This window comes from Rhamphochromis sp. 'chilingali', assembly GCF_963969265.1.
Source record: "Rhamphochromis sp. 'chilingali' genome assembly, chromosome: 15".
Taxonomy (NCBI): domain Eukaryota; kingdom Metazoa; phylum Chordata; class Actinopteri; order Cichliformes; family Cichlidae; genus Rhamphochromis; species Rhamphochromis sp. 'chilingali'.
In genome coordinates this window covers 4,979,274-5,006,016 of record NC_137942.1, presented here as the reverse complement: position 1 = coordinate 5,006,016, position 26,743 = coordinate 4,979,274, and the positions used below count along the sequence as shown (strand labels likewise).

Genomic DNA, 26,743 nt, shown 5'->3' with positions numbered 1-26,743 from the left:
TTGATATACTTGTACTCACTGAGTGATTGCACAAGCGCACATGACTTCACGTGCACACGCTTTGTTTGTCTTATCCACATCCAGCGTACAGTAGAAGCAGAGAACCTTCTGAGAATTTTCGGGATCGTCTTTGCCAATCAAACACAAACACTTGCGCGCACATACATACACACTCCCTAATGTCTCCTTTGCGGCATTCCTACCCCTTGGCATTTACTGTCAGTCGCTCGAAATCCGTTCAACCCTCCCACCATTCTCTCTATCTCCTTCCCTGTCTGAACTTGCCCTGCGTGCACTTAGATATTTCCACCTCGGGGTGCATCAATGAGAGTTTGAGTGGTTGAGAGAAACAGAGCAAGAGAAAGTTGTTAGCTCGGTGTGGATGGGAATCACCTTCAGACAAAGGCGATGACTGAAAAGGCAGGGATGCGTTTTTCTCGGGCTTTCGCGTGCATATGTAACTGTGACCGTTTCACAGCCGAGGAGACCCAGAGGTTTATCTCAGGCATTCATTCACAGAACAAGTTTTGCTTCATACTACCGCTCTAACACGTCACATTAAAAGCTTTCCTTAATCCTTAAGTCATCAAAACTCTTTAAAGTTAAGCTGCACTATTTAGCAGGCAAATTCAATGCTGTACAGTGGTTTTCTATTTTCAGCAAACAACATTATCATGACTGAAACAGGTTTCCGGTCTTTTATTAAAGCCCTGTAAAAAACAAAAAACAAACAGATTTCTTTTATAGCACAGCGCTGCCTTGTACAGAGTCTCTCCCTTCAGAGGAGCGATTGAATTCGACTCCACACGTGATCCACCTTTTGGATCCCAACATCTTCAACTGGTTCTAATTTTGAAGTTTCCAGATGTCGCTCTTACTCCCATCGGCCCCTGTGATGAATCTTTCCCACAGGCAGCGCCATCAGGCATCAGCTTGTTGCCTCTGCACTGGACATCCTCCTGCATTTGAAACTCAGATCCGAACGAAATTGGAAGGTAGCTATTATAGCAATTATTGCAAATAGCTGAGCCGAGCTGTCAGGGCGAGGCTCTCAGTCTGTCTGTCCATAACAGAGCCACCAAGTCAGGCCTCAATTACACATCCTCAGCCTCCCCAAGGTACCTGGTGTCAGTCCTCCATCATCTCCTCTTCCATCTTCACTCACTTTGAACGTTATTTTAGTGTCTTCACCTGATTTCCTGACATTTTCAATCCTTTTCCGTGTTTCTTCCATCACTCGCCTCACACCCGCCGCATTCCACCCCTAAAAAAACCTTCTCTAATGAAAACTGCACTGCCATTGCTACCACACACGTACACACTGAGGTATAGCTGCATGTGTTTCTAATTTCAGGCGTAATGCTCCGTTCTCCGCAATCTGACCCAATTAGCCAGAGCCTGCTGGAAATGCCCCAGTCGCCAGACACGGTGGCAAAGAGGTAAAGGTCAAAGGTGAGGTCATTCATGGGGGAGTTCGAATTGATGAATGCATCACTTCTGCCTGCCTGTCTGTCTTTGACATCCCTGTGTGCGCCACTTCAGCTGCTGTCCAGTTTCCCCATGAACATATTTAGCACAGGTGGAGGTTTGAGCGCAAAAAGCAAGCCAAGCCTGAAATTGAATTTCACAGCTTACTAAAGGTCAAAGAGGATGAGTGACAGGGTCTGGAGCCAGACCACACATAAACATGCAAACAGCGCACATGTACACCGAAGCAAAGAATGCACGCGCACACACGCACACACGCCCATACCGATACACTGCCGCTCTGACAAACAAACAGCACATGCGGCTACAAGTCTTTCCTGCATGAAACTGAAATTAGCGTATGGAATGTTCACCTTCGGGAAAACAGTTTGGGAGGGAGAGGGAATATGAGCATCAAAGCTCCAAAGCCCTCATTAGGAGAACGGGGTTTGGTAATTCAGTTTAATGCCTAATTAGAAACAGGTTCAAATGGGTGCAAAATGCAGACTGGCGCTGTGTTGCATTGCCTAGCAGTCTGCCTCGTTCCACGTCTCTCTCAGTTTGGATTTTGTGTGATGTGCGATGTAGCTGGGTCGTTGTCAGTTTACGAAACGGCTTCACGCAACGCATGCACACACTCTGCGCGTCTTGTTTACATCATCTGCATCGCTGTCACCTCTCCCCTTACAGCACCCCTCTCTCTCCCGCGGATCACCTCTCAGTCACTCCTCCTCGTCTCCTTATCGGTGCCTCCTCAGTGTCCCGTTACAGGACCCAGTCCACCTACAGCGGCTACACTTTCATTCAGTCTGGATCCCCTAGATTAGACATGCAGCCTAAATAGTGAGTGATCTATTTACAGTTACATCCTCCGTGTCGCCGACGCCGGCACAGTCCACATCTTCCTTGGTTCCCCCCTTCTTTGCCCTCGCCGTTCCTCTCCATCCCCTCACCTCCTCTTCCATGTGCCCTATTTTTTGCCAACAGGGGAAAAATGTTACACATTGTAAACTTTACTCACTGTACAACACCCGTAGGATTGGATTTCAGTGGCAGACTTTGTGTTTGAACTGGTCTGGCAATTAGTAGAGGATAGACTTACGGCTCACCTACTGCACAATGGAAACACCGGCCCAGTTGTACAAGCCCCTGTTCCCATTCTGCCCCTCTCCATCTGTCCTCCTGTGGGACTGTGTGTGAGTGGTGGGTGTGCATGGAAGGGTATGTTTGAAATTCTTGTTGGTTGCACAGATTTCATGTGTGCGAGTGTAAATTTGTTGTTGCTGGCACCGGATAAAAAAAAATCAAACTCAGTAGATGCCAAGACTTTAAGAATACAGTATACAATGCACTAAGATCTGACTTATAACTGTGGTGTTGTTATGAGTAGAAACTAGTGTTTGTTAATGTATAATTTGTGTAATAATCAAAGATATGCCCTTATAAAGGAAAGATAACAAATACTCTACATGAAAAGTAGAAACCTGTGAGGCAGAAAAATGAAGCCAATGCAATTTGTCTAAAAAGCAATTGAGGTTGACTCCATTAGCGAGCCAGTTCTCACAGACGTCCACATTAAGATGTTCAGCTTTGAAGCATTAAAACTGTTTGCAACAGTGTGTTGCAAACACTGTTTGATCTCTGGTTATAGTTTCTCTCGTAAGGTGTAGATTTATGGATGTGGCTGCTTTGATTAACATTGATTAACCTTACCTGCACTAATTCAGTTCCCTAAATCCAACCAGTCAAATGTCTCTCTTTGGCTTTTAGATATTTGTTAACAGAATTATACTACAAATGCTGTGCAGTGTAGCCTGTCTGAGAATCTTGTGCTCCAATTGTGGTGAGTGAAATTCTAATATGTTATTAGTCTGTCACTAATTAGCAGACTGCACCTGTGCAGCTCATGCATGCTGCTTGCTAGCCAAAGCTTTTTAGTGTTAACTGATAACTTTGCACTCTACCCTCTGTTCTGCTCTCTGGGTTGCTTTTCACTAAAACGCTAATGCTGAGGTTTCAAATACATAGTCGGGAAACCATGACGTCACGGTGGTTGCATCCATCGTTTTCGTGCAATTTGTGGAATAAAAACAAATGTTATGTTTGTTTAGCTTTTGGATAAAGTGACATTGTAATATAAAGCATCTGTACAGTCTTGTTCTTATATTAATATTCTTCTCGTATTTGCTTAAATTGACACTTAAAGTTCAACTCTAAAGAATATCTTACTGACCTAAATATTTGCTGAATGTGTTTTTGTGTATCCTTAAGCTAAAATTAGAATGGACTCAGCAACAAGTGACATCTGCTCGGCAGTCCAGATTCCAGATCAGAATTTCTGTTTTTTTTTTTATTTTGGTAGTTTTTTGTTTGTTTGTTTGTTTGTTTGTAATGAGCGATCCTTTTAGAGATACCACAGAAGGTAACTGAATGTGCATCAATTTATAAAATCACCTTTATATTAGTGCTATAGTTTTGAGGTAATTTTATTTTACTCTAGTTTTCGTCTGTCTGCCAAGCCAGCAAGGAAACGGCTGTGCGGGTTTCGTACTATACCGAAGAATGCTTCCTTATTAAAGTCTGCAAAGTCACGTTGTTATACAACATCATGTATGACAGTTGAGATGCTACACTCATAAATCACCCCCCCCCCCCCCCCCCCCCCCCTTCCACCCCTCCCCATAAAGCCTTGGGCCTCCAGTCTTTACGACGCAGCGCTCTGGAATGACAAACCTGAAACTTCTCATCGTCTTTATCACTTTATTTCTAACTCCGTGTATTGATAAAGTGTCACGGTTCATGGAAAAAGCCTGACCCTTGTATGTGCAGTATGTAGCAGCTCCACCCTTGAGCCCCCATGCACTTTGATGCCTCACCGACTGACACTGATATCTGTCAATGTATGCCTCAGGGGGAAGCTGCTGAGCAGGTTTCTTCCATTCAGTGAAGAGTCATAGCACCCTCCTGTGGAAGGGAGGATAATGATGCCCCCCCCCAAACTCCCCAAACTCCTAACTTGCAGAATTTCCATAATCATTTTAAAGTTGTTTCTTGCATCTATCTTCCACCTTCCGTGTGATTGTTGTCACTGGTAATTCTCGCCTGTCCCGTGCATTCCCCAAAAGTGTAACCAAAGTGATATAAAAGAGGCTTGTGATAGACACAGTCATGAAGGCTGAGAGAAAGGAGGGAGGGGAGGAGATGGGAGTGAGGGTGAGATGCAGTGGGGTGAGGTGGGGGAGGAGAGGGGCTCAGAGCATCAAGCTGTTGTATTAATCTGCAAATTTCCTCAGATGACGCAAAGACTGTGACTTCGCCTCCCATCCCCTCTTCGTCTTCATCATCTCCACGTCCCTGCTCTGCGTGTCTCTCCCGATGCCTCGCTCTTGTCGGAAGGGAGACAGCGACAGACAGCAGGTAAGCTCGTCCGTCTCCTTGTTGTCATTTTTTTATATTCTCCTCTCCAATCATTCACGCCTCGCGCACATGCGCTAAATTTGTATCATTTGTGACTATTCAGTGTTTAATTCCAAACACATTAATGGTTTGTTTCATCTTTTTTTGTGCAAAGATTGTGAATGTTTTGGGCTTTTATTTCATTAAAGACATTGGCTTGGGTGATTTTTCAGTTTTTCAACATGTGGGCCCTGTCATGTTTTATCAGATGTGAGTAAGAGGAAGAAAGATCAGAGAGGGATCAGAGAGGGATCAAAGCTGGAATAAGAAGTTTCCAAAAAGGTCTGGTGGCCAAATGAGAAGATGGATTTACTGTATGAAGGGAATGAGCTGTGTTAAATGTAGTCCTGCTGGAGGCGATAGAGAAATTGCGGCGACAGATCAAAAAAGGAAAAGACAGGAGAAGGAAGGAGAGCGAGAGGAGAAAAAGGGAGTTTATAAACTGCAGAGCTTTACTGGGGTGAAGAGAGCAGATGTGATAGACAGTCTGTGCTTAAGGAGTTCAAACAACAGATTAATGCACTCAGATTATCGTCCGTGAGAGAGGAGGGGAGGGGGTGCGTGTCTGTGTGTTGACATGTGTTCGCACACGCACATGCAGACAACACCACACACACAAGAACTCAAGTCTTTTCTCTCATTTTCACTCTACCTATTCTCACATCTTAGCAAAATAAAGCTGCCACATTTATTGTTTGTATCTTTTGAGACGTTGGGATTTTCTTCTTGTTATTGTATATGTAACGCTGTCCAACAGATAGGCCTGAGACATAAAGTGTTAGTTGTTGATGTCAGCTTGTCACATCCTTGACTTCCTTTGAATTAACCTCAGGACACTTCTGAAATATTATCCAGAGCCTGCTCTTGACATGCCTAATTTCATTCTACTGGTGATCTTCAACTTGTGTGAACTGACAGGAAATGCAAGTGAGATATCTTTATGCACTAGAAGCCATTGGATTAGACAGCATTTATCAAATCCAAATTCGGTGCTGAATCTGATTATCTAGTATCAAAAGTTTCCTGTTATTCACTGTCAAACAGTCAAGAGGCAGCATCTAGACCCATGTGCGCTCACGTGTGTGTGTGTGTACAGACCTGATGTGGTCGACACTGACCTTCACTGACTGTAACCCCGCTGCTTTTGCGATCTGGTAAACTCATACACCAGGCATGTGTTTGAAGGCAGTTGTGCATATGTTGAAGGAGTTTGGCAGCGCTCTGCTTTGAAGTGCACGGACACTCGTGCTGTGTATCTGTCATCGCTGATATCTAGAATATGGGTGTCTGTAGGGAGAGAAGGCCGTTACGGCGTTTTTGCGGTGCAGCATGTGCGCGTTATCTCTTGTCTTTGAGTATAACTGTTATTGTGCAGCTTTACAATTATGTGTTAGCAGCAGAAGCAGGCAATCTTATCCCACCACGGTTAATGTTTGAAAGCAGCAATCAAATGTGAATTACAGCTCAGTTCATGTTTTGCAAGGTAAAATTAGATCTTTGCAATACAAATGACCACCTGATGTTTTGTTAAATGACTTTCAAGGTTTTTAAGGCTCAAAATTGGCCTTTGGCAGATGGCCGAATCTGGTTCTGCCTCAAGTTTCTTACTATTAAAAGGGCAGCCTTCCTCGACAGCATTGCCAAGTGTTGTTCAAGGGAGTGTGTCTCATCTTTGAACCTTTCAACATAAAAGACTACAGTTGTTATAAACTGCTGTTATAACAAATTAAATTGTAGTCAATTGAAACAGTCTCAAAGTTTATATAGTTAAGACAATACTTAGATATATCTGTGCATTTTCCTATTTTTTCTGTCTGTTTAATGAACAAAAATGTATTTTATGCTCAAATAAATGTAACCCAACTTAAAAGAAAAATGCTGAGTGTATTTTTAATACAGTTCTGGTGATTTTCTGTCGTGGAACGCCATCATGGTCACAAACTCAAAGGAGAAAGAAGATTTGAAAAGGTCTTTGAAACTTTGAGCTAAAATGTATGTTTAGGAATGTTGAAAAGTAATCAGCAGTTTCCATTTATCCTGATGACCCAGAGGTGAAATGATGAGTTAATTATTTATGAGCTTAAAACAAATTTGAACCTTTATAGTCATTTTAAGTGAGAGACAGATTGTAAGATGATGTCATCTTCTCAAATCTGTGACTTTGCTGTTTTTTTCCATTTATGTAGCAGGAAGACTTCATGTTATTTGGTTGATTTTCTGTCAGACGATCATTGATTAATGCAAAAAACCCAAAAACATTCGCCAGCTACAACAGTACAACACATTCATTTTTGTGATATTGTATAATGGTGCTAACAGGATAACACACCCAGATCTTTTCATTTATTAGATATGCGATGGCAGTTGTGTGTTGTGTAGTTTATTGTGTTTGCTGCAGTGGCCATCCTCATCTCCCTCTGCTGAACAAGGGTGGTGGAGGGGCGGGATGGGGATTATATCTCGATCCGTTTGCAAGGCTCACACCAAACAATCAACCATTGGACATAATCCTCTGACACACCCGTACACACCCGGAGTTACACACACATACACACACATGCACGCACAGATGGTTCCTTAAAATAAAATACAGCGTATATTTGTAACATCCACACACAGAAAATCTTTACATGGATACACTATTTGAATGCGAATGTTTGTAAATTTGAATGCGAACCTTGATTGAAAGAACAAAATAATTATTGATGGGAATTTAGTCTGTGTAGAAAGCACCAGTGAATCAGGTGATTTAGCGGGAGACGTGTACCTTTGATCGGTTTACATGCCGTCACACAGTGATCCCATCTGGATGCAGAAGTTCTCTTATAGTTCATGTTCGTTGCATTAAAAAGTTGAGCCTCTCCTACAGTTTATATATCAAAGTTGCGTAGAAGCGAAGGTGACATTCTCACATTTACTCACTTAAAAACCAAGAGAAGTTCACTTTACAACAATAGTTTGCGTGACTACAACAACTTTATCATGTCAAATGGCCAAATCGATTATTCACGGTCCTTTGTTGCTCACTTCAGATTTTAAAATGTACATTTTTGTTGTGTATATCTAGTGGCAGCCATGTTTGTATGCTGATTTTTAGAAGAAATCAAAAAGCTTGTACGCGGTGAACGTTAAGCTCGGAGAGTTAGAGCTGCATCTGTTTGATCTCTTGGATCAACGTCTGTGATCGAACGGTCGGATTATTTATGTGGAAGACTATAGGTGGAAATGAGGAGGGGGGTTGACGAGCCTGCGACAGAAACTGAGGTATTTCTCTTGAGCTGTACGCGCACCTTTTTATCTACAGCTGCTTGGGCTCATTTACAGTAATCAGAGCTCGCTCTTTGGGGAGATTAACTCATTCTGGCGTGGTGACCCGTCGCCCTGGAAGCCATGACGATTAAGAAGATGTGTCGTAAGTGCATGACCGCATGTGAAGACCGATTGTGATGGTTGTCACGCGCTGCACAGGTCATCATCACACATCAGATGGATGACCGCAGTGTTTACGCTGAGGGAACTCATGTTTATCCAGTCGCCATTACTCTGAAAGTCACTGTGGGAGGTTTTCTGTCTGGTGTCTGTATTTCGCAAAGAGGGCATGTAAACAGCAATGCTATCACTACTGTACCAGCAGGGTTTAGTGCTTCTTTTATTTTTTTATTTCTGCTCTGGCTTCACTCGCTTTGAAGTCCCTCTTCCTTTACCGCTGTTTCAGCACTTATCACTAACATGTGTTTCCAGAGCTCTTGCAAAGATTTAAAGTTGTTCTCTCTTCAAAGGAATATGCGCCTGTGTCTGCAGCCTACCTGGCAGACTGGTAATACCTGTGTCATGTTGCTCTGAAATCCTGGATTACTGTAAGCTGGCTGACCAAACTGAATTCACTGACTTGAATTCTTGCATTTTATTCGTGATGTAACAGAAATTCCATGTGGTGCATGGCCTTTGCTCTGTATTCTGTTTAGGGCTTTTCAGGCAAGACTTTAGAAAGTTAAGGAGTCAAATTTAATCTTCCCAAACTGTAAATGGTCTCAGTTTTCCTCTGTTGAAAAGCAGCAGGTCAGCCCAACAAGAGTTGCTTCCTAGAGGCCAGATACATTTTGTCTTGAGGCAGCGCTGACATTTCCTGGAGCAGGAAATCTCTCTGTTGGGGAAGGAAGACAGATTTGCAGCACCGCATCAGGTTCTTGAGGATGTCTTTGCAGCTTACACTCATCACTGCTGCTCTCATCTCAGGATACATGCTGTTGATTAGTTTTTTCAAGGTCTCTTATCAGGAAAGGAGAGGATGAGAGATATTGTTATTCTCATAGTATTAGTCTTTTTCACATTCAGCAGGATTTTTGGGTTTTCTTGTTGTCTGTTTAAAAAGTAAACTTTACTCTTTCATTTTCTTCGCAGTAGCCCCTTTTGTAGGCTGGTCACATCTCAGTTTGAAACTTTTACTTTTTTGGGCTCAATTTTTTCCGCCTACTGTGGTCATTTAAATCCACACAAGGAGCGGACAGTTGTCGTAAACACTGATGAAAAGGTGAGAGACGTCTTTCTCTTATTCTCATTCGCATACGCAAGCAAATTGCATGTGGTCAGCTGACATTACCAAACAATGTTCATGCTAAGAATGGCATAAGGATTGAAAAGAGGATTTGTGAAGACTATTAAGAGGAACACCCTCCCCCTCCTCTCCTCGGTACTCCATTCACCGAGGATTATATCTCTGCAATTGAAACTTGGCTGGGCGTTCTCCGGCCCTGATACGCACCAGTTTGGGATAACTCTGGAAATCCAAATTGGTGCTTGGACTGGACACAGTCACATACTAGAAAGGGGCAGAGATATGGCCAGAGGGAGCAGGAGGTGAGAGCGTGGAAGTGAGCACATAAAGCAGTAGGTATCTTTTTACACATCCTCCCTTGTGTATTGTTCTTTTGGTTAATGTATACGACTGTATGCCATCTGCTCAAATTGATGGATTATAATGATGTCTGATTGCAGCTATCTCATTGAGTCAGACTCTCATTGAGTCAGACAGTTTGTAAATGTGACGCTCATACTTGTGACAGGGATTTGGCACGACCGCGCTGCTCTCCAGATGTGTTTATGTACAATTAATGTTGAGAGATGGTAGCGGTGGGGTCTCTGAAATTTTCTTGGTAGACTGGAAACGTGTCGTGTTATTGGACAGCAAACACATTCTTCCTCCATGACTCATTGTTTTGATGGAAATAACTCTGCTTTATATATGTATCTATATCTATCTATCTATATATATCTATATCTATCTATATCTATCTATATCTATATCTATATATATAGATAGATAGATAGATAGATAGATAGATAGATAGATAGATAGATAGATAGATAGATAGATAGATAGATAGATAGATAGATAGATAGATAGATAGATAGATAGATAGATAGATAGATAGATTTGAATTATTGTAGGTGTGATTTGGATTTATAGAGACAGCACACTTGGATTTCATTATTATCAAATTACTCTTTTCAGTAATGCTGTCCATGTGGTAATGCTGACATCATTCCTGCACTTCGGTCCAGGTTAAATATCTATTGGATGGATGCAGACATTCACAGTTTTTGAAGGACTCTGTTAATCCCTAGACGTTTCATTTAGCAGGCTCCTGACCGTGACAGCTTTCTATGAAGTAACTCAACAAGTATTTGATGTATTGCCATTAATTTTCACTCAGATATCAAATGGTGCCCAGAGCATTAATATTGACCCTCTGAGTTGTGAGTCATCATCTTTGACAACCCCTAACTCTGGCTGATTGGGACCCACACCCAATTTCACACCTTGGCTCAGGCGATTAGAGGATCATCAGGGGGTCCTTTTGTCCCTCTGTGGGGGGTTACTCCCACTAGGTTTATATCTGGGACTCTCCACCATTTGACCTTAGAACTGAAGAAGCTTCTCGGATGAGAGGTGAAACGTCTTCAAGTAACTTAAAGAAGTCCAGACGCTTTTCTTTGCAAGCTCCTTTGATTAGTTTGTACAGAATCTTTTCAGTTTAATAAATCCATCAGAAAAGATGGTGCACATTAAGCAAAGTTATAGATGAATTTGTCTTATCTTTCTGTTTTAAGAGAAATGTAGGTGATAAACATCAAAAACACCTGAACAAATGCTTTCACTGTACACAGGACTTCATTCAGAGCGTGTAACACATCCAGGGTTCACATCCTATTGCTTCTAGGGGGTCATTTTTTACCTCACTTTACCTCACTAATCAGCTAAATCTGTTCCTCTATCTTCTATCACCTCCATATTGTGCTGTATTTGGAGTCTGGCAGTTTCATCATTTTCCATTTAAAGGATGATGAACAGATTACATCTCTTGAGTTGTTTCTTCATGTCCTATTTAGGCCTTGCCTGCTGTGTTTGGATTGCCTTCAGTTATGCACATTTACCTCCATTTAGAACCTAAACCAAATCCTCACAGGACATTCCTGTTGTGTGAGCCTTAGGTGCTTCTGGTTTTCACTAATCCCCTTTGAAAAATAGGCTCGACCACCCCCAGCGGTAAAGTGTGAAGCCTTGCTAGTCTACCCTTGCTATGTTAAACATTTATAGTCTAAGCTAATCAGCATTGCTATGAGATGCTGCAGTTTGCTTTCCAAAGCACGTCGTCATTCAGCACTAAAACCCACCTTTTCCACTGTCCTCACAGACAGGATGACAAACCAGCCGACAGCCAACCAGTCCAACGCAAACAAGGAGAAGGAGAAAGAAAACCAGCGAGATGACAACACAGAGATTGCGTATAAAGATGCTGGCCATTGTAGCCGCAACACACACAACCTGCTGCTGGGACTCACGGTTATGGGTACATATGAAAAGAAGCACTCAGGCGATGCCATGATGAGGGCACAAGTTGAAGAAATACTGGAGCAAAACAAGCCTTTGTTTTGCTTTTATGCACATAGTTTAACACTCCAAATTCCCACATGTTTTACTGAATGACTAGAATTACAACTGAGGTTAGTTTTATTGTTAAAAAAAAGAAAAGGACCAATTTATGCTGCAGCAAAAATTACCACACGCAAACCTTGATGTAAATACTCCGAGATCATTTTCCCATGAGATGTCTTAGGCTTGTTGTTGTCTTTGCTCTGCCACTGTAAACACTTTGGTATGTTTCTCCACAGCTGTGTGTTTTGTCAAAAAAAGCCTGCAGAGTCAAGGAGTGTGTTATTTTTGTCTGCAATTTGTCACATAGATTTAAACCTTGATATGAACTTGTTTACATTTCAGTAGATGGCTCTCATTAGTCAGCGATCTCTTGCATCTCCAACGTTAAACACAGTGTTAGGGGCCCTCACAAAAAAGGCTAATGAGTCCGCCGAAAGGTTATAAACTGAGGGTGATTTCTGACACGGTTAATATTACTACTGAGTTTTACATATTTGTGACATTTGGAACTCATTTTTTAAACCAATATTCATTAGATTTTTAAATGTGCACATAAGGTAGTGTTTAGGCATGCGTTTCGACTTGTCTGGAAAATAAAACAATAGCCTGTGCTATTATGGGACTTTTTGAGGCATGGAAACATAGTATGCCTTTTTAATGGTTTGGGAAATGAATGCAGACATGATTGGCTAAACAACTGCTGCACAAAAACAAAACTCTGTAATTAGCTTATTTTTTTCCGCTCCTCAGGCGTCGTCATGGGAGCCGTTTTTGGGATGATGCTGCGGTACATGCAGGTGACAGACAGCGCCGCCCTCACAATGGTTTCCTTTCCTGGAGAAATCCTTATGAGGATGCTGAAGATGCTCATCCTGCCTCTTATCATCTCCAGCCTTATCACAGGTGTGGCCATTATAGACAGCATCATGCTGGTTTTAATAAGTTAAAAAGTAACCAATACTGTGTTAACACTGTAACGGGTGATTGTCCAGTGTGTGCATAATTTAGGGCACACTCATTGTCCCCAGTGATTACTAACCAACTACAACCTCATACTCCTGAACTTTAACCATAATAAACTAAACTAAACATGTTAATATGTTAACTGTAGAAAAATTTTAATTCTGACATTAGTAGAACTAATGGACTATTGCATGTACATGTAGTCTACAGGACTACGTGTACTTATTAGTCAGAAGTTACCATATTTGGACAAAAGGGTGGATTTCTGTTATAAGCTAACTCAAGCAAATTAACTCTACCAAGTTTGGTTAGGAAGGTGCATCTAAGACTGTATGGGAGCGTCACACAAACATACACAATGTAGGTAAAAGTATTGAGCCACTCCTCTTATGGTGTGTTCCATCTGAAGCTGGAAATTGGAATTTCGTAGTTGGATTTTTCAACTGGAACATTCCCCTCAAGTCGGACTTCCAAATCAGAAAACAACCCCACCAACCTTGACTTGGTGGCAGCCCATGTAAATATTAATGAAACTGTAAAACTCGTACTCTGCCACTGCACTGCCACTGTTGTGTTGATAAATAGGTCACAAATACACAGTTAATAAAAATCTGCAATCTACAATAAGAAGTGCCCAGTTCTGCTTAAAATCCGCCGTAAAATCTCTCCTTAAAAGAGTCCCAGTTTTGAAGGTGGACCCTTTGGAAATTAATTGCAATCTCTTCAGCTAGACTCTATTTGTGAATATGCTGCATGTTTATAAGCACAAAAAAATAAAGAACCATTCCACTGCATTGCTAGTGATATATGAATGACTCTACCTTGCTAAGAAGCAAAAAGAAATCCAGTATTTCATAGCTTTTCTGACTTTGCCACTGGAACACAGTGAATTCAGGACTGATAGCTCCAGCATCCAGCCTCCAAGGCAAAAGCAATGCTGCATTAATTTTTGAATTCAAGTGTTTTCAGTCCCATCGTCACAGGTGTATAAAATCAAGGACCTACCCATGCAGTCTGCCTTTGCAAACACTTGTGAAAAAATCGGTTTTTCTAAAAAGCTCCCTGAATCTGCTTGTTCTCCTTAAACAAGATTCCACCTTTGCAACAAGTTGGTTTGTGAAATTTCTTGCATCGTAGATATTCCACAAGCATCTATAAGTGGTATTATTGCAAAGTGAAAACATTCAGTAATCACAGCAGCTCAGTCATGACGCCGCAGACCTATAAAGTAACAGAAACAGGGTCAACAAGTGCAAAAGTCTTAATATCTGCAGCGTTCCAAACCTCGTCCAGCATTAACATCAGCACAAAATCTGTATGCTGGGAGCTTCACGGTATGGGTTTCCATGGCTGAACAGCTCCTGCACGTGTTAAGGATTTAAGTAAGTAACATGCATTTTAAATGCTCGAATTAAGGAGGAAAACAGACGTATAATATCAGTTATGTATGCTCTAATATTTCTCTTGTAATTGGATAAAAATACTCCAGAAATCATCAAACTCACAACCAGTTTAGTGACTGAAATTAGAAAACCTAGCAGGTAGCTAGCCAGCTAGAGCCACCTGAGTTGATTCATGAATTAGCATGTGAAAAGCTAAAAACTAAAAAGCCAGCAGTTTATCCAAAAAACATGTATCAAACTTTAAACACTCTACAGGAAGTATTTGCACTTTAAAGTACTGGGAAACTCGAGCTTCGAGGTAAAGACGCTGTTATTGACTCTGTGGACTTGGACACACGTTGTTTTACATCTGTTGTCTGTCTCTTGTAGGGCTTGCTGGTCTAGACGCGCGCTCCAGTGGAAGGATGGGTAGCCGAGCCATGGTGTACTACATGTCCACCACTGTAATCGCTGCCGTCCTCGGGGTCATCCTGGTGTTGGGGATCCACCCAGGGAACCCTAAACTGAGGGGAGGCAACTCATCATCCACATCCACGAAAAACCAGGAAGTCAGCAGCCTGGACGCTTTCCTTGACCTGATTCGAAACCTCTTCCCAGAAAACCTGGTGCAAGCCTGCTTCCAGCAGGTACCCTCTACATTAACCATCTACTGCTTCATTATCTTGGCTCATCTTGAACCATAAGCTTTCACGCAAACTGAAAATGTTAATATAAACATAGCAAAGAAAGATTCTTGACTAATACGTTTCCTTTTAATAAAACGCGAGTGTTTCCCAGTATTGCTTTGCTGGGACTTTCAGCATCAAAGCTTTTGGTAAGGCTCTACATTCCTTATATGAAATTTGCATCATTCAGCTTTAAGGTGATGATAATCAAACTACACTGAATAGAGAAAGAAATTGGTAAATAAATAATATCTGAAGTTTATTAAAATTGTATTTTTGTTTTTCAAGATAAATTTCCTCTTTAATTTGAATGAATGTTCACAGACATCGCTTCATGTGCTTCATGTTAATAGTTTACTAGAAAAACCATTGCAAACTACAGATTTAAGTTTCCAAAACAGCTACCACTTAGATCCTGAATTGTGATTGTTTTGTCAGCGATTGTCAACAATTATTATTGCTAATAATTATTATCCAAAGTGTATCATATTGGAAAGTCTTGCTTGTGCCCCAGGCCACATTTGAGGAGATGAACTTTTCTGGATAAGGGATTACTGAGCAGTTTGAGAGAATGAAGGACTCGGACAGAGTTCTTAAAAACTTATGGTTCTCCAGAGAGGTTAGCTGTTCTCCAAACTTCATACGTAACAATTTTTACATATGCTGTCTGGACTGATTCAAAGGCTTCATTTGGCTAGAAAGAGGCTAAGAGGCCACGCAACTCTTTGGACTGTTGGAGGAAGCCAGGGTACTCACGGGAGACCTCACGCAGGTGTGGGGAGAGTATGCAAACTCCACACAGAAAGATCACAGGAGTCAAAGCCAAACCCATCCCCAACAGGGGTGGGCAACTCATTTTCTAAAGGGGCAACATGAAAAACTGGGACTGGTGTGGATTGCTGCAGTAATACACTTATAAAATTAAATTAATATTAAACAGAAATGAGTTCAGATCATTGGTGCAGATCTCCACAACAGTTCTGGGACAGTTTGTTGCCCACCCAGGGCCCAGAGTGTGATAATCTAGTTTAAAACAAATACTAATATAGAGCTTATCAACTGAACCACTGAAAACATGTCTTACATACTAAAAGACGATAAATCAGTGCCATTGCAATTCATCAAGTCATTTATAAAATAGATCTAGGGTTGCTTTTTTCCATTCTTTGTAATGTATTGTGAGTTAGTGCTAATGGTGCCGTCGAAGAGGGACAATTCAGGAAGCGGCTTGTGTTTTTGTGATGCTGCAGTTGCCTTCTTCTGTCCAATCCTGTTTTTTCTGTCATGCGTGTTCGTCTGAATGATTAGAAGTAGTTGTCTGTGTTTGACTGGGCGATGGTCAGCCGTCCTGCAGCTACCGCTAATCTCTTTACAGCTGCAAAGCCACATACTTATTTAGTGCAGTAAGGCATCTGCTGGTGAACCGAGAGCTTTATTTCTGTCTGCATCTTTATTTTAAACTGCGTCTTTGTTCATATTCATCAGGAATTCAGTAAATTCATGTAAGTCACCGCTTTAGCAGCAGGGAATTGTCCTCCCCCTTTCAGCCTTTTCGTCTCCTTTTTCTTTCCCTTTGTTGTATTTATGTTTCTCTTTTGCCTTTTCTTTAAACAGAAATCAGAGCACGTCGTGCCGCTGCCAAAACTTTGTTTGTTCACACACAATGGGAGTTACAAAATCTAAGCACCCCAGCACAAACCACAGAATAATCTGAATGTCACCCCGTGTTTCCTTCAGGTTCAGACGGTGCTGAAAAAGGTGCCGGTCGCAGCAGCAAACCAAACTGAGCCCATATTAGTGAACAGAAAAAAACTGGAATACAAATGGGGCATGAACGTCCTCGGTGAGTTGATAACAGAGTTCGTATTGCGAGACGCTTGCGTTTTCCAGGTCTCTTTTTGGTTATTTGTTCTCATTTTTCCACTTACTCGCTTGCTTTGTGTTTTCGTCAAGGTTTAATTGGCTTCTTCATCACCTTTGGGATCTGCATGGGCCGGATGGGCGAGCGTGGGAAGGTCATGTGTGACTTCTTCAACATCCTCAATGAAATTATCATGACGATGGTGTCCATGATCATGTGGTCGGTGTCTTGTATTCCTTCATTCGTATTTGTGTGTCTGTGTTTAAAAAGTGCGTGCCTCTGTTTTTCCTCTTGGTGGCCAACGTTTGACATTTTGGCGATACCACATACAACGGTCGGAGACAGTGATGGATAAGGCGAAGACTGTGTGCTTGAGGCAAATTGTGGGAACAAGCAGCAAGGTCAGATAGAAAAAAAAAACAAAGAGGAAGAGGGAGAAAGTGTGTCAGTGAAGGACACAGACAGATGGAAAGAGGGAGAGGGTTTCCCTGGGACATGCTGGAGTCTGTGGTATGCTGGGGAGTAGCAGGAGCCGGGGCCCGGAACGGCGTTGTGGGCTCCCAGGGGAGCCGTGGTGGAAGATCTCCAGAATGTAATGGATCCATCGATGACAGAGGAGCTACTTGATGGCAGAGCAGAAAGTAGATGCGGGCAGGAGGGACGTAAAAAGATGTGTGTGAGAGCAGTGCACGTCTTGAGGCTTCACAGAGCCCAGGCAAGTGGCGCAGAGAAAGTGTAGCGGTACTCGGAGCGGGGATGGGAAAGGAAAGGAGGAGTAGAGTAGGCGGTTGGACGAGAAACAGCAGGATGCTTGTCTCGCAGCTCCTCTAAGCCTCCTCTAAGCCTCCTCTACATGTGCAGCTGGACACCAAAGGAACTGTATCATTGTCTGTATCACTCACTCAGTGTAAACAGATTACTCACGGGCTTATGGTGCGAGCCAAACACAGAATCCAGTGTATACAAAAAGCACGCATCATACAAGGGGCATATCTATCAAATCATATACATGGCATACCGCACCAAACAACTGTCACTGGATGCCAGCTGACCTGGGAGAATGCACCGTCTCATGATGGGACAAGGAGTCGCTTTAATTCAAGTGTCCCAATAACTGCAGTCTGTATTCATGAACAGGGACAACTGCTCTCCAGAGCTGGAAACCAGAGATCCAAGCATGTGTCCTGTCCCCTTGCAGAGAAACGTGCTTCTTTGACAGTGACTAAAGATTTATGAGGTGGCGAAAACGTTGGCCTGACATTAAAAAAAAGTAACAGGGTGGCTACAGCTCCTTAAATATTCTTAAAATATCTTAAATTCATATCAATTTATAAAAGGCTTTGTAAAATTTATAGTCATGTCACCACATGGATTACTAGAACACAGTGCCACCATTTCTGCGGCATTGTTTATTGTTCTGCTATCCCTTTTAAATGTGTTTTACATGTGTAAATATAGTTAATGGCAACAGGATGCTTATAGGCTAATTATTGACTTATTTAATGGTTGTTGTGTCAGAAAACATCTTAAAATACTGAAATGTGATTCTGGCAGTAACATGCAGACATGGTGAGTTCACTGACAAACAGCTATGGTGGTAACCACCAATAACTCTTAGTGGTTGAAGCCAGTTCATAGAAATATTTAATAGGACAATAACACTGCATGTGAAACATTTTTTTTAATGTTTGGGACGGTGACAATGATTATGTTGTTTTCACATTAACACACACTTGTGTTCCTAAACAAAGCCATTTTTTGTCTTTTTATTTTTGTGTGAACTTTTGTGCTTGACTATATATATAAAGTTTGTATTTTTCATTACAGGTTTGATCTTAAATATTATTTTAAAGAATAGTAAAGTAGAAAGAGTAGGTAGCCTTCAAAAGACCTGTGGACACCTTGTCCTTTGTTGTAATTCATCCATAATTATTAGATTAAATTCAGTCAATCAAATCAAACAATTTCTGCCTTCAAATGGCTTTGTTGCTTATTGGACAGTTTAAAAAAGCAGAAAGAAATATTCATGTACATACACATATATAGTGTATACTAAATGGAGTTTAATGGAACATGAACCACAATCAGTCCCAATCAAATAATTTCTGCTGTGATGTCTTTGTCCAGGTACTCTCCTGTCGGCATTGCCTCTCTGATTGCGGGAAAGATCGCAGCTATCGGGGACCTGGAGATGGTAGCCAGGCAGCTGGGCATGTACATGGTGACTGTCATTGTGGGTCTGATGATCCATGGGGGCTTGATCCTACCCGCTATATTCTTTGCAATCACCAGAAAAAGCCCCTTTGCTTTCTACTCTGGGATCTTCCAGGCATGGATCACAGCCTTGGGCACTGCTAGCAGGTATGACAGCTTGCAGGAAGTGCATATGTATGTTTGGAAGTCGTCTGTTTGGGCATGTGTTCACACATGTGTGTCACATATTTCTTTTACAACACGTATTGCTTGGACAGCTGTTGTAGTTACCGTGATTGATCGGCGTAGCCTGCTACTCGCTTTCAGCTATTTGGGTTAAATCTGAAAGGCCTGAAGGCAAAAATCTGTATTTATGCAGCTACACTGACAAATCAGGACAGCAGAGCCAAAGCGCAGGCTATCATAGACGAGTCCATGTCGGACAGATTCTGTGTTGTAAGTATCTAAGCCTTCGGATTAGTTGCCACCAGCCAAACTGGCCCCGCTGTATCCTGCCCGGCTTGGCTTGGCCCAGCCTGCCTGGGATTCAGCATTGCTGCTGAAACCAACTGTTATTTTGGCACATTACAGAGGCTTTAGTGAATATGGGTAATCCTATCAACGTTTTCTCTAATTATATTATGACCCGACCTCAGCGGGGCCGGGAATCAAATTCCTTTAATTCACATGTTGGAGGATTGAAACAGTGGCCTACCCCAGCTGTTAGGACGAGGCTGTCGGCCGACTCAAATTTCTCCTGCCTTTTTTAATTGTTGTCTCTTCCCTTCGCCCTCACCTCTGCACTTATGCCTTTCACCACCTGTCTGCCTATTTTATATCCCTCAGCAGACACTTTGCGCCTGCTCCGAGTACATCTGCACCTTTTTTCCCTCTAACTCGCCTTCTTGTGTGGCCTTCTTCTTTCAGCGCGGGGACATTGCCGGTCACCTTTCGCTGCCTTGAGGAAAATCTGAAGATTGATAAGCGTGTGACTCGCTTCGTACTTCCCATAGGTGCCACCATTAACATGGACGGCACTGCCTTGTACGAAGCCGTGGCCGCCATCTTTATTGCCCAAATGAATGACATCACCCTGGACTCTGGGCAGATCGTTACTGTCAGGTAAACCACATGGTGACTTGACTCTCATGACTCAGGTTTCATTATCAGAAAGCAGCACCGTTGAGGCGCCGCTGCTCTTTCTCCCACATCAACTATAAGCCTTTAATAGTTTCCTCACTTGGCTGCTTCTGAAGATGCCTTACAGCATCTTTGCCAGCCAGCTATTCGTTTCCAAAACCAAGAGCAAAAAAACATTTATCTTCTACTTAACCTACTCAGATTCCAAGCACTGCTTTTTCTTCTATTTACATTTTTCATAAAAGAAAAAGAACAAACCAAAGTGGTTTTAATATCTATACACTGGACCTTAACCAGTCCACACAGCGGTACAGTGGTTAGCAATGTAGTTGCACACAAGAAAGTTCTGGATCTGCACCTCGAGGTCAGCTGGGGCCTTCCCGTGTGGAGTTTGCATGTTTTCCCTGTGCCTGCGTGGGTTTTCTCCGAGTGCTCCAACTTCCTTCCACTGTGCAAAGGCTTGCATTTTAGGTTGATTGGTCTCTCAGAATGGGCTCAGGGTGTGGATATGAGCAAGAATGGTTGTCTTGTCTATCTGGTTTGCAGCACTGTGATGAACCGATGACCTTTGCAGGAACCAACATCCCTCGCTCAGTGTCATCTGGGAGAAGCTTGAGCTACCCTGCAACGCTAGCTAGGCGTGCAGTTTATAAAGAGGATGGACTGACTTTTGTAGAAAGTGTCCAGTATACAAACATTTGCATTGATTATTTAAACACACAGAATGTTTTAGTTACCAACAAAATCAGAAGTGACGCAACATGAGATGGCAATAAATAATAAAACTTTATGCATATATTCTGATTCTACATATACATTTAAATTTGTGCTGATATTGACGTGAAACGCTTCATAATGCTTAAGCATGGATGTTGGAGCACCTTTGAGGCCCTTGTGACAAGCTGTTTGTTGTCTTTTTGTTGTTGTTTACGCCATCAGCTGAGTAAACTAGGTGATAGAAGGTCATGTGTTTAGCCAGAGGAAAAAGCACCTGGCACAATTTACTCACATGCTGTGGCCAAAAGCAGGATGGGACAGGAAATTGTGGGGGTGTGAATGTAAACATAAACCGATGTGCACATTAGTGTAAGTAGCCTCCATCACGGTCTCTGTCACCTGATTGCACCAGAACAGGTTCCTTTTTTGTCCTGCTCTCTGTTATTTTTCCTAAGAAGGATATTAACAAACAATATTCCCTGAATACCGTGTCAGCCCGTCCTGCTGTAAGGTTTTTGTGTCAAAGTTCATTCTGATTCAAATATTAGTAAAAAGGGAAAAATATCAATTATGTTCTGACTCATCCTGAAGTCTCTCGTCCTGCGTCAAACATAGATGAATGGAAAGTGACGTTTGACTTGACTGTATATAAAAGATGGACATGTTTTGGAACCAGAAGTGACTGCAGCTGGACAAGAGGAGCGCTAAGTTTCCAGCTAACACCTAAAGCTTGTTTAGCAATCTGCATCTGTAGCTTTTATGCCTGCACAAATACCAGCTGATTAGTGTTAGGCAACATTCAGATAAATTACAAATAATTTCACTCATCAAATGTCTCGGTGCATCTTTATCGAGAAACCAGCAACACAAACACATTGGAACTCGTTCATTCATTTTCTTTTCTGCATTTACAGAAGTGTACAGTCTGCATGCTTTAGTTCATTTTCAAACAACTTGCATCAAGTATGTTACGAGGTATAGAAATAAATATGGAAGGAAGTAAAGAAATATTCATCTCCCATTTCTGAGGTTTGAGCAGGAGATTGGATCCAGTCTGCTTGGATCAGATTCTGCTTGTTGTGGCCGCGGGTTACAAATAACGCTCAGCACTTTGAAGTTGTTTATTGTGTGTCTTTCATCAACGGCTGTTTACCACGAAATCGAATTTTAAGAAAATGCTGTATGGTTTTTGTGTGATGAAACTGAAATAAAATCCATATGTACTACATAAATCTGCCCCACTTAATCTCCCAGTCACAGCGTGGTGATAATTGGCACTGCAGTTTGTCAGACACAATTGAGAGAGTAACTAATAACAGATGAATAGCTTCATGCAGTAAATATCACAGTTTAGAGCTGTATCCAGACTGGCTGGCCTGCAGGCCCCTGTGGTTACTGATAATTCTCTAATTGCAGACATGCAATGACAAGCAGCATTTTTCAGAGTCTTTAAAGTTTTACTTTAGGAAACATCTTTTGTTGTGGACAGAGGAACTGAGTCCTTTCTATCCTCATGTACTTTATACAAGCATTGCATTGATGAAATACACGTAAATGAGCTCACATAAATCCGAGACTTGTTGGTGTGTGATGTTGAGAAACAGAATACTGGACCACTCCATGTGTAAATCTTTGTGGGTGGAGACAGATTAGGGTTTTTGATTTTTTTATATGGTGATATTATAAACACGTAAAACTAAAACTCACCTCTCGCTACAATTTAAAGTCTTTAACTTTAAGCTAATTGTGCTTTTGGCTGCCATATGACTGACTAAACATGCTGAATCAGCAGTGAAAGCATGAATTGGTGAGTTCCAATATTAAATGTGGTTTCGGTTAAGCCTTTTCTGGTGTTTCAGTGGTTTTTGAGCACAATGGTCTGGTTTTACAGTTGGGTTTAATTATTTTTTCATATATTTTTTCCATCACACATCTCCTTTTGCATGTGGAATTAGTTCACTTTTGCATTTTTCAGTCTACCATTTTTGGCGAGTGTTCAGAAAACTATGAAAAAAGTAATGTCTGTTGCCAGCCCACATCACTCAGCGGATACAACTGCTATGTAATCAAAGAAAGGATATCTATTGGAAAAACTGATGGAGGCCATGCTATTTAATTTGCTTTAGCTTAGACCTGCATTACTAGGTAGTACTAGACACAGAATTTAAAGACACCCAGTGTGTCCTTTGATTTATGCAGATAGGAAAAAAAGGCAAAAAGAGGCCTAGGGCAGCACAGTAGTTACAGGGATGTCTGACACTTGACTCAAGCTGAACTATTAGGGAGTGATGAAAGGGTTGCACTTGATTGATTGACTGATTGGAAAAGGCCATATGTGCATAACTGTGAAAATGGGAAAAAGCCAGAATCGTCACTAAAATCACGATTTGATTATCTCTGCCTGCCTACAGCACATTACTGCAAGCATGATTTAAATATACCTTTTTCCCATCTCTTCTCTCCAGTATGACCGCCACACTGGCCAGTGTTGGAGCCGCCAGTATTCCTAGCGCTGGACTGGTAACCATGCTACTGATCCTGACAGCTGTCGGCCTGCCTACCCAGGACATCAGTCTGCTGATCGCTGTCGACTGGCTGCTGTGAGTCAGGTGTCTGATGAGCAGGCAATAACAAATCACTGCTCTGCAATCCATGTTAGGGTGCTATAATTAACGTATGCAAGAGGTTGTGAAAATGTTGGTATCACTAAGACGTCGTTTCACTCACTGACACTGATGCCATTTGTCCACTCAGTGACCGAATGCGTACCTCCATCAATGTCGTTGGCGACTCATTTGGTGCCGGGATTGTGGATCACTTGTCAAAGACGGAGCTCACCGAACTTGATGCAGCCGAAATGCAAACGCTCCCGCAAGAGGGGGAGCTCGATTTCGTCCCTCCGCCGCCAATCCTCACGGAGATGGACATGGTCGACCCTCTCAAACCGCCCGAGCTGCCTCCTCGTTCCCCTCGCCCACCCAAACAAAACCACCACAGTCACATACTCTCCCAATCCCACTCCATCACTTACTCGCCATCCCGTTCTGTCCGGTCTCCGTCACCACGTTCCATCAGTTCTCCCTCTCCGCGTTCCGTCTGTTCCCACTCTCCCAGGCCTTTCCGTACTCATTCCCCACGCCTCCTGCGCAGGACAGAGCCAGGATATTGTGTCCTGCCCAGCCATGACAATCAGGTACGTACTTTCTACCTTATACTTTAAAGACAGATGGCAGTTAGTACATACATTAGAAATCTAAATCTTCTTGTTATCCTTGTTATTTAGCATAGAGTTTGTTGAATATTACGAATATGTGTCTATAGTTTTGTAACTTGTAATTGACCAAATGTTTGATGTTTTAATGTTTTAATAGGGTCATTTTACCAGTTCAGTATAAATATACCAAAAGCTTAGCCTTGACACTACTCTAAAGGCTTTTTTTTTTTCAATTCTTAGCTCTGTATGACATCACAGAAACCCCACTCACCTGCTGTTAAGACCCTCGGATGCATTAAGATAACTAAGGAGTATTTTGAACTGCAAATCATGTAAAGCTACTCTAATAGAGTATAAAAAACCAAAAATAAAACTACAGAGAAATTAATATAATATGCCCACTTTATCATGTATATTGAAAATGCATCAAAGATTTCTGGATGCAGATAAACACAAAGCCTTGAACCTAATAATATGACTATGATGACATCATCCTGGGAAAGACCTTTAACATTTAGCATGTTTAATTTAAGTATGTTGGTCAGTCAGTGCAGGCTGCATGATCTCATTTCGGTCTCTTCACACTCTCAGATTCCCACACTGCCGCGCTCCTACAGAGAGAGAGAGAGAGACCGAGAGAGAGAAAGAGACAGGGAGCGGGAGCGACTGAGGCGAGAGAGTGAAACTGAGGAGGAAGAGGAGAGGGAGAGGGTTCTGGGCGAAGTAAGCGACGGTGAGGAGAGCGATGACACTGCTTACGATCGAAGGCACACCATCCCGCCGTGTGACCTGCCGTGATCAGATTTCACCACCAGCGTGTTTCACAGTCGATTTGTTTCCACTTTTACGACAGGTTTTAACCACTTTCAGCTTCACTCTTCAGTGGAGGTACAGAGTGGGTTGCATTGCTAATTTTTCAATGCACGGATCTTAAAATGTCATGATGGCAATGCAGTGTAATATTCCCAAGAAGGCCCTTAAAAACCAGGCCTGAGACTTTTGCCCTGTGGCTGGATGCTGAAAGAGTTTCTTTTCCTCCTTATCTTATCTACTCCAGTCTTGATTTATAATTTTTCTTCTGAAATCCACCCAAACCTAAAATGTTCCCAAACGCATACACGTCCACGAATTCAACTGATGCCAGAGAATGTGAGTCTGCTCTTGATGAAAAAAGTCTGCTGGTGCTCTCACCAGCCTTGTAACGCACAAACAGGAATTCATTTTGCTCAGATTCCCTTTGCTTCCCTTTAAGGAAGTTTTAAAAAATTTACTTTTAAAAGAAAAGTTTGACATTTTGAGGACATTTGCAGTGAGGAAAAATGTATTCACAGTTAAAGACTAATATCATTAACTGTAAATATATGTAGAACTTCAGGTAGCTTTCAGTGGAAAACGGCTGGCCTGGTTCTCTTTCAAGGTCATAAAACATTTACTAGCACCTTTAAATCTCATTAATTAACAGGTGATGTCTTTTTCTAACAAGTTTAAAAGCTGAATTTAAAATGTGCACTTTTGCTGGATGTTAAATTTTTCACTAGAGTGACAGTTTGATCCTTTCAAAGTCTTGCATTGCAGGTGGTCACCAGTACTGGTGGATTTACTTCACTTTGGAGATAGCCAGGATAGCTGATTCCTACTAGTGTTTTGGCTGAGAAAACTAGCAGGTAAACTGTAGCTTTATAATTAGTATACTGATAGAAAGTACTCGTTTTAATTCTGCTTTATCGATATAGTTCCAAATCAGAACAGTAGTCAACTCAAGGTGCTTTGAGTTGACTACGTTTGAGACCCTATCGTATTTTGGAGCAAAAAACTCCAGAATCCAATGATCCCCTTTGAACAAGCAGCAGGTGACAGTGGGAAGGAAAAACTCTCTTCTGACAGGAAGAAATCTCCAGCAGTGCCAGACTCAGGGAGGAAAGCCATCTGCCGTGACAGGCTGGGAGGTTGGGGAAAAGGAAACAAAGGAGTAAAACGAGATGCTTATTGCAGTCTGAGCCTATTGCAACTTAACTAACGGATGCTCCAGGGTCACCTTGTCGGAAATGAAAGTAGAGTTTTTCACACGTGAACTGACTGCAGCTATGAAGCTTTTCTAGCTGTTACCAAATGTAAATGTGGAAATATAAAAATGCATCTCAGTCATTTCATTTATTAGTCTATAACTTGCCAGCATGAGAATACAGAAGGTATGTGGTTTCCTCCTGCATGCCCAGGCGCCACTCGAATTCAAACCAAAGTGAGAACCAGACTAAAGCAGATTTTTTTCCTGTTTTGTGCTACACGTGAAAACTCATCATGTGCGATGAGTTTGTGCGTGAAAGCCGCGAGACAAATAGATCTTCCTATTTAAGACAGCAAATATCTTTCAAAATGTTGAACTAGTCCTTTAAAAATGCCAACTGATACTTTACATCTGGCAGGCAGTATTTTTATACAGTTCTCTTTACATGTTTATCCTCAGTGCTCTTTTACCTTATTCCCTCTGACATCAGTCACTGTTGATGTTAATATTGTCTATATTATCTAGGGTTTGTATTTTCTTTGTTGTGGTCTGGTGTGTGAAATGATGAATTTTAGGCCAGAAGCTGTTTCAATTTTGTTGTTTGTTTAAATTTACTTGTTATTTTACTCTTACTTATTATTTAAATTTGTTAATTGCTGTAAAATATCATCTTCTGTCCCACTGAACTGCCTTTCATTTCAAATTGAGCTTCATGAACTGCC

The 26,743-nt window shown here is 41.8% G+C and overlaps 1 protein-coding gene across 4 annotated transcripts; it reads left to right on the top strand.

Moving 5' to 3' along the window:
* Nucleotides 1-546: 546 nt before the first annotated feature.
* slc1a9 (solute carrier family 1 member 9) lies at nucleotides 547-26,743 on the top strand. Of its 4 annotated transcripts, XM_080906122.1 has the most exons (12): nucleotides 547-1,452; nucleotides 4,761-4,884; nucleotides 11,619-11,774; nucleotides 12,611-12,763; nucleotides 14,596-14,852; nucleotides 16,629-16,734; nucleotides 16,845-16,971; nucleotides 18,880-19,113; nucleotides 19,873-20,067; nucleotides 23,268-23,402; nucleotides 23,557-23,995; nucleotides 24,608-26,743. In XM_080906122.1, exons 3-12 carry the CDS (start codon nucleotides 11,624-11,626, stop codon nucleotides 24,812-24,814), a joined length of 2,004 nt encoding a protein of 667 aa, XP_080762248.1. In that variant the 5' UTR covers nucleotides 547-1,452; nucleotides 4,761-4,884; nucleotides 11,619-11,623; the 3' UTR covers nucleotides 24,815-26,743. The 4 variants fall into 4 exon arrangements, with proteins under 4 accessions (XP_080762248.1, XP_080762247.1, XP_080762249.1 ...); XM_080906121.1 differs by lacking the exon at nucleotides 547-1,452 and having other exon boundaries at nucleotides 4,751-4,884; XM_080906123.1 differs by lacking the exons at nucleotides 547-1,452; nucleotides 4,761-4,884 and adding an exon at nucleotides 9,161-9,454.